The sequence below is a fragment of the Hippocampus zosterae genome, chromosome 1 (assembly GCF_025434085.1).
Source record: "Hippocampus zosterae strain Florida chromosome 1, ASM2543408v3, whole genome shotgun sequence".
Lineage (NCBI taxonomy): Eukaryota > Metazoa > Chordata > Actinopteri > Syngnathiformes > Syngnathidae > Hippocampus > Hippocampus zosterae.
This window is the reverse complement of record NC_067451.1, coordinates 18,516,846-18,525,370: the sequence shown is the minus strand read 5'-3', so window position 1 is coordinate 18,525,370 and position 8,525 is coordinate 18,516,846. Positions and strand designations below refer to the sequence as shown.

General features: G+C 41.6%; 1 protein-coding gene across 3 annotated transcripts in view; it reads right to left on the bottom strand.

The window, feature by feature from the left end:
• Nucleotides 1-988: 988 nt before the first annotated feature.
• Nucleotides 989-8,525, bottom strand: part of tsc22d3 (TSC22 domain family, member 3) — a 32,858-nt gene continuing 25,321 nt past the window's right edge. Inside the window, exons 1-3 of one of the 3 annotated variants that reach the window (XM_052066742.1) lie at nucleotides 7,366-7,649; nucleotides 3,254-3,305; nucleotides 989-2,436 (exon numbers count right to left, since the gene is read on the bottom strand). In XM_052066742.1, coding sequence (XP_051922702.1) covers nucleotides 2,179-2,436; nucleotides 3,254-3,305; nucleotides 7,366-7,634 — 579 coding nt within the window. In that variant the 5' untranslated portion in view covers nucleotides 7,635-7,649 and the 3' untranslated portion in view covers nucleotides 989-2,178. Of the gene's footprint in view, nucleotides 2,437-3,253; nucleotides 3,306-3,725; nucleotides 4,049-7,365; nucleotides 7,650-8,525 lie in introns of those variants that run through there. The other 2 variants (XM_052066751.1, XM_052066738.1) reach the window with 2 other exon arrangements.

Below are 8,525 nucleotides of genomic sequence, written 5' to 3'. Positions count from 1 at the left end.
ATTTCATTTGGCTAATGTGCTCCCACACAAGATATAAAGTCCAAGAGAGGGGAATGGCCTTTGTGCTAAAAATAGTAACATAACTCACACTCCCACCCGGCTGACCGTATAGGTGTGAACCCTCGCATTTTCATTGTGTACGCCGGTATAGGCTCCAGCACGCCCGTGACCCTCATGAAGAGAATCGTCTCAGAAAATGGATGGATAGTCTGATGGAAGTGTGCTCAATGGTCATAGGGTGGTAGGCATCCGAAGTTAGTTTAACAGTGCTGCGATGTAGGAGGCATATGAACTTAACGTGTTCTCATCCACTGAACGTTCAAGAGTGTCTTTTAGGGTAGCCAACCACTTTTACAAGAGGCAAAAAGTTGTTTATTTGCCACTTTAAGCCGCTATTCTACTGAAATTTGGTTGAAAGTTGATTACTCATTAAAATACGCACCGATGTTACGGCAAATTATAAACCTTCAAAGAACACAAAGAGAGCAGTTGAAGGTGTTGTGCAGAGATGGGCACTTTACCCTCTTCCGTCCGCAGCTTGGGTACCCCTCGTCCTTATTCATATAATAATCGTCCCCTATCCCCGTCCATCCTAGTCCTTTGAAAGCATGTCCGTCCCAGTCCAGAAAATATCTGAACCTCACTGTTAAATGGCCAATTCCTGTGCATGTCGTCAGTGTATATCCATCACAGCTAACATCGAAGCATTTCTAATTTTGTCATCTCATTTGGGTCCACAAGTATTAAAAATATTTGAAACCTGTTTACCAGTGTAGCTGTAAACAAGTATAAAATGACAAACACTTTCCAATCAGCATTGGGGATGCAACTTGTGCACATCTTATGTTGTAACCAATGAGCACATTCTTTCAGTCTAATACAATTTTAAAACAATCCACATCTGATAACCGTCCATTCATATGTAAAATAAATGATGGTTCCCACATACTGTAGGTCAAATTAAGAGAAAAGACAGCGAGCGTTTGCATTATGTAAACATAAGGTTTATTGCAAATGTGCAGTTGTATCCAAAGAGGGTAGCAAACAAATGTTTTCTGGATACTTTACAGCAACAATACCGTTATCTTTACAAAACACAGAAACGTTGAGGACTAACTGAAAGCAAGACTGACTTCTCCTGTGAAGTTTTAACACATGGTCCTGGTTGCCGGCTCTTCTTTTTGCTGTTGTAGTTAAAAAAAAATGTCTTTGGTAGTTCAAACACAACAATCAACAGAACTGAAGTCGAAATCCGGTTCTCTCATGCACTACATACAGGCACTGTTGTCATGCCATTGTTTTTTTAAATGGCATTTGGGGTAACAACAACAGCAGGTGCAATCATCTGAAATATCGTCCACTGCCTGCTTGTTCACCCCAAGACGGTGCTTGTTACGCCTTCAGTGTCAGGAAAACAATCTCAGAAGAGCATTTATTTTACAAAACAACTGATTTTGTCAAAAATAAAACAACAACAAACAAACGGAATATGGCAGGATGAATTCCCCCCCATGAGCAGCAAGCCCCAACTGCAGACAATACAACAGATTACGAATCAGTACAGTCTATGAATCAGTTCACCAGCTCGATTATACTGCTCTAAGCTTCACCTGTGCTCATTCTGTCGATTGTTTTTTGTTAATGCACGTCAACACGCAATACACGGAAGTCCTTGTTAATGTGGAGCTGGGAATCCTTGAAACTTTCATTTAGATCTCAAACTGATCCACGAACTAGGGGGCTCACCGCTTGTTGAAACATCATTTGGCGGGCCGACAGGAAGTAGCCTCACTTATGCTCACACGTTCCAAGGTGGCACCGGCAGGACTAGCCCAATCGAGAGCAAAAGGACAGTTGCTGGCAACCCTCCATCTGAAAGCAAGCGCTTATTTGTGTCCAGTGGGCCTGCTCTTGATTGTTTGCGCTCAGTGTCTGCGAGAAGACATTATGGCTCAGAGTTGGACGGGATCAGAGGACAATCCTGACACAGCGCCGGTTGGAACTTTTGTGCTTATCAGAGTCAAGTGTTTTTTTTTCCCATTGGGCATACGCGGCCACAACGCCATGCCCTCATTGCCATGACAGTTTTTCAGCGGCAGAAATTCTGTAGCGCAAAAAAACATGGAGGTCCATTGCTGAAAAGGGACAGTGGCTCTGCCCGCCCCAAGGTAGAGCCACTTACACAGCAGATCCAGTCTTGCGGCTACAGGTCTGCTGCTCCGACATCACCTGCACGCCCTGATTGTCCAATGGGAGGAGAACATCCGTCGGGATTCGAGACTGGAATTTTTCCAGCTGCTCCGGACTGGCCAGGTTCTTCAGCAGGTAGTTTTCCCTCTCGAGCTGGTTGTTCTTTTCCGCCAGTTCCTTGATCTGTTCCTTGAGGATCTCCACTTCCTCCCGCACGGCGTACATGAGGTGGTTTTTGACCAGGTCCTACAATGTGCGGGGGAGAGAGGTGGATCATTCATGTTGTTCGTGACTATCTGCAGCGCCATCACGTGTATTTTGTGGCATGTGTAAACAATGATGATGAATGACAATATGATTAAGCTTTTCCCATCCTGCATCTAATAAATTTTGCTCAGCTGTCTGCAACCTGCTTGGACTTGCAAATGAAAGTATGTTCTCACTTAACCTACCTGGATAAAGGGTCAACGTTTTTAAAAAAAAATAATTTTAAAAAAAGGAAATGTATCTTGCACAAAGTCGACTTAAGCTGACTTTTTTTTTTTGGTTAACTCACATGATCAAAACAAAACAACTCATGCATGCACTATGCATTTTGGGGCAGTTTGAGTAGGTTAACCTTTCCATGCAGAAGTAGTAGCAGAGTAACTGCTTTTAAATTAAGATTAAAAACGTTTATTTTTCCATATCTTTTTTTAGAGTCCTCTGAACAATTTTAGTTTATATTTTGGAAATCTACTTTTTTTTGCTTTAAAATGTTATCCGTCAAATATTTTCTGTCAATGTGTTTAAATGAGGTCAAGCACATTCTCGTAAAGCTGAGCTACTTTTGTTTTCTTTGCTTGGCTTCTAAACGTCATTTACTGTTGTTTGTAAATGCTTGGAAGTGTTGTCTTTGCTTGTGTAAAGCACAATGAGTACGAAACGTGCTTTCTCAATAAAAAAAAAATTACTGTTATACAAGATCAAGGTAAGATAATCGAAACATTATGTAACAGAGGCACTTGTGCTTTTGTTTTTTCCACTGCGTGTGTGTGCGTGTTTTTATTTGCTGCAAGCTTACCATTGCCTGCTCTATCTTGTTGTCAATAGCCACCACGCTAGCACCAGAGGCACTGCAGGAGAGACACAAAACAAAGAAACCATTAAATTGGGAAACCACACAATAGTAGCCTCATACAAAAACAACATTTTTTTCGGTGCGTTTCCTAGATGCATAGAGCGTTATAGCATAATAAATGACCAAGAAAACACTTCCGACAACAGAAAGCAAGTTGGGCGGTTGGGGCGGTTGGCTTCTTTCATTGACTGTTATGCAACGGTCACATACCGCGGCCCATTTTGCTGCATTTATTCTCACCAAATATATAAAAATAATGGTACTCAAGAGTAATGCTGAGATTTTCGACAATTTGCCGGTGACACTATTGTTGTTTTTTTTTGTGGCACGAGGCCTGCTTCAAACGCATGAAAATGTTCTTTACGGCCACCGCATTCTAACATGACTGTGTGTCGTATATCGGGATGATGTTTACCTGTTGTCAAGCTTGACCGACACGACATCTCCTCCGAGTAGAGAGGAGAAGAAAGATATCGAGAAGTTGTGCAGCTGGTAGACGGCCACCTCCATTGACGTTTTAGCGAACATCTCCGTGGTCATGGTCAGGGCCAGACTAGTTTGGAAAATTCTTCTCGCTACGTTTGCGAGTCGTCCCTGTCCCCTAAAATATGTAAATCCGTTTGGTTCCGCCGATGCACTACTTATGAGGGCAAGTGCGGTGTCGAGATTGGTTGAGCTTCGCTTCTGTGCTAAGCGACTGTCTGTTGGGCTGTGCTATTTTCTGCCACCGACCGATATATAAACACCCAGGGCCGTGACGACATATGACGCAGGCATATTTTAGTCAAATTAGATGATCGCTCCAGTTTTGGGGTGAGGCAGTTCACTCAGCAGCAATTCGATCTTTGATTTAAAAACACCTGCAAGTAGTAAATAAACCCCATGCTATCTTTTACATAAAAAGTGGGGAAGGAAAAAAGACACAGCGTTTTACTCAATTAAGGATATGGGTGGAAAGTATTTGTCTCTAACAAAAATAAGAGTTTTGCCTAGTTTTCAATGACACGTACAAACTCATACGATTTGTTGACTGGCAGTCTCAATAAAGGTTAAGCATTAATATCTTGGTAAACGCAGACCTGTGGAGACAGTTGCATATAGAATCTCATACAAAAAAAACATCCTGATGGTATTTCTAAATAAATATCAACACATATATTACCCACGATAGCAGTCAGCCTACGTTTGTTTAGTTCAGTGTTTTGAAAAAAAATTCCCACCTAAAGAAAATAGTTGGGCCTCCAGTACTACCCTCATAACAGCATTAAAACGGTGATAGTAGGCCCAGATATTTACAGTATGAAAAAATGGGTCAGATGTTTTATCTCTAGAGTATTTGGTAATATTTTAAGGTATCATAACATTTGTTTGAACATGAACGGGATGCTTGAGTATCGTAAAATAAAACAATTGTACTTAAATAAAGATTACAGGCGGCCTGGTAGGCCAGTGGTGAGCACGTCGGCTTCACAGTGCAGAGGTACCGGGTTCGATTCCAGCTCCGGCCTCCCTGTGTGGAGTTTGCATGTTCTCCCCGGGCCTGTGTGGGTTTGCTATGGTTTCCTCTCACATTCCAAAAACATTCGTGGCAGACTGATTGAACACTCTAAATTGTCCCTAAGTGTTAGTGTGAGCGTGGTTGGTTGTTCGTCTCTGTGTGCCCGCCCTGGGATTGGCTGGCAACCGATTCAGGGTGTCCCCCGCCTACTGCCCGGAGACGGCTGGGATAGGCTCCAGCACCCCCCGCGACCCTTGTGAGGATCAAGCGGTTCGGAAGATGAATGAATGAATGAATAAAGATTACACTAAAACATAATGCACATAAGATATGCACATAGACACTGTACATTAAAATGTGTAAAAATGTGCAGATGCATTGCACTTAAAAGTAAAGTATAACTAAACTGTACATAGATCACTTGAGAGAGCACACATATCACTATTGGTATCCATACCACATTAGATTAATTTATTTAGTTCCTTGTGCATATGCAATTTTAATGATAGGTTGACATACATTGATCTTTATCAAACAATGCACAATTCGATTTTGTTTCTTAATTAATATGCACACTCTTTGCAATTCAGAATTGCAATCATCAGATTTTAATTTGGATCAGCCAACACGGGACTGAAATGTCTTTTGTTGTTGACATAAAATGACGTATTTGTTTCAAACGCGAGAGTCTCATGAACTCCCCAAGTCACACCTACAGGCTATCATGCCAAACTTGTTTGTAACAGAATGTACAGTACTGCACCACCAAGTGCAACGTGAAGGTACTTTTCCATTTTGTCGCGAAGTGAATTTCCTCCTCAGCGTGTCTGCACTTCATGGGCCTCTAGTGGCCACATGTTATATTACAACGGGCTATTCACAATAATATGCAGACAGTGGTGAGATGAGGGGCAGCGGAATTTTCCATGAGGATTTTTGGGAATCCAAAATTAAAAACTTCCGGCTTTTCCAGGAGGTGCGTCTCCATATTTTTCTGTTTGTTTTATTGAATGAAATGTTTTTTTTTACAGAACAGTTAAATGGTACTTGTATTTAGGAGTTACAGGTCAAGTGAAATAGAGCAATCAGTCAAACATGCGTGATCAGTCAAACATGCGTGACCTTTAGACATCATATTATTTTGAGTGTTGCAATATAACTAAACGGCTTGCACAGTGTCAAAAACAGTTTACTGGTGCATGTTACCCACAACAAAACACACCTGTTGCTCATTCCTCCAGGGTTCCCCCACACATAGTGTGCTCACAAATATTGCGCAACACAACTTGTTCTCACGTACACTTTGAACATGTTCCTGTGTATATCACATTGTGTGCCCAATTGTACCTGTCTTTTGATTTATTGCTTCTGCATTGTTTAGTTTAGGAAGTTTTTGTATGATGCTCATTGTTCCCAAACAACTAACCCTCATCTAATGAAGCTCTGCAAAATGAAACACGTTCCTCAATGCATGGATTTCCCATGCCACATTCGTAGCAGGGAAAAAAAAAGACTGCAATACAGACAAGTGGAGTGTGAGGGCTCACTTTTGTTGGGCTCGTGTGGTTACAGTGAGCCCACTTACTGTCTTATAGGGCTCCAATGGCCTACATCTGTGACAGTACAGCTTTCTGCTTTAATATCAAGTTCTGTTCATGGAACGAAGGGCTTATCTAGCCCTGCTAAAGCAGCCTGATTTGGGAGAGGGCAGGTTGTCCTATCAGTTCCCTCTAGTTGGTGAAAGATGCACATCCAACAAACTACAGAATCCATGAAACATCTTAGTACTGTGAAACTATTCTCAATTTGCCAAATTCAGCTGAAGGACAAAAACATACACATTCAGAAATGTTTCAATTGACTAAGTGTGTTTGTTAACTTATGACACTGCCAGATAAATTCCCTCGTACTTCTGTGGAAAACTCCACAGCCGTTCTATGTTTGCCGTGTGCAAATCGTTTCAAAAGCTTGCAATGATGGGCCGCGTTTTCCATCAAATGAGTCCTGTGCTATAGCCAGCTAGGTTGTATAACACTGTGATTCATCTTCACCATGAGCTGAAGACAACTCAAGTGGAACCATGACAACCGGTTTCCCAGCGAGAGGAGCACTTTTTAGCCAGAAAAAAAGCATGCACAGTGTTGCACACTGCAGAAAACCAAAAGTCATCAACATTCACAGTAGAAAGCTTTTTCATTTCCACCTGTACTAGAACAAGAAATAACGCGCATTGCGTGTTTAGGTACAGAGAGCCTCAAGGCTTGCCAAAGGCTGTCTGAAGGGAGAACTTAAGTGAAGTATAACCAATGAATGTTAAGTCAGAATGTCAAGGAAGTCTTAGTCACACATCCCAAGTCTGCAATACCTGGCTAAACCACGTCATTAGCTGCTATACTCTGTATTTTTGCACACTATTAATCAACCGTAAACCAGCACTGATCCAAAATAGTCTGAACTTGAACATATGTTACATTGCAATCAAGACACATATCTTTATCCTCATAAACTGTCCATCAACAACAGTCTACTCGACACACTTCCACCAATCACAACTTACCGCCGATCTGGCCTCTTGAACAGACTTGGTGAGTAAGGAGGCGAGGAGCTAAAAGGTCGGTCATGATAGCAAAAGTGCTGCAAGTGGCAGCCAAATCTATGGGACGGTTCAGCCAGGTGGAGGGCACATACTGATGAACGTTGAGGTAAATTAGCATCAGAGAGACGTGTTTGACGCTGTCCCATGGTGGCCTCCAAGTCAGGCAGGACCCCTTTCACTGCTGTTTGTTCCCACAATGGCACAATGGGGCAATTGAGGAGAGCCAACATCTTTGGGCATGCCGTCATAACTGTGCGTACAATGCTGGCACTGGCACTCCGATAATATGCCCTGCTCCACAACCACGAGCAAAGAGGTGTTGTCTGACATCACTGAAGCAGCTCCCCTTTTATTCATTCTTTTAAATAACAGTTGATTGTTTTTTGTAGCAAAAAATGTTTTACTTATTAATATTTTGGCTTCTATTTCTTCTGTTATTGCTGTTTATTGGTTGCAATGCCCGGCAGTCCAGTAAATTAATATTTCACATCTATGATAAACCACAAAAGGCCACAGCCTACTCTTACATATCATGCCAATACTCTTCACTCAAAAGTCAAATGTTGAAATAATTAAATTATGCAAAGCTTTCACCACATGTGGGATTTAGCATGAAAGTGGCACATCTCAGCCCATTATCCAGATGCGATCCGTCTCCATATAAAGCATCACAATGTTGAGGCAAAGCCCCAACATGGAATGGGTTTGTGAAAAAACAAAATATTTTACAATGATAAATGATGATAAATATTGTCTGTGTCACTGACATTGTAACCTTCGGTAAGTATTTCCCAGCCTTTTATTGAACCAAGGTGCCCAGTTAACATGATAAAAATCTCGCAGTCTTCACAAAAAGTATGAAGTCGAAAATAATGATCTAGTTAACTGAAAATAAAGCAAAATAGTCAAAGAAAGCCATGATTTATTCAGTTGTATGAATGTTGCTTCCATGGTTTGATTGTACCTTCTGCCATTATAAGGAAGAGCATTTATTTATATGCATCCCTCCAAATATCATCCAATAATGAGTAAGCAAGGTGCCAAAGTGTCCTCTTCCCTCCACCATGCAGGAAATAAGAATGTGGCTAACATTACGATCGCTTGCCAATTTAGCCACACTG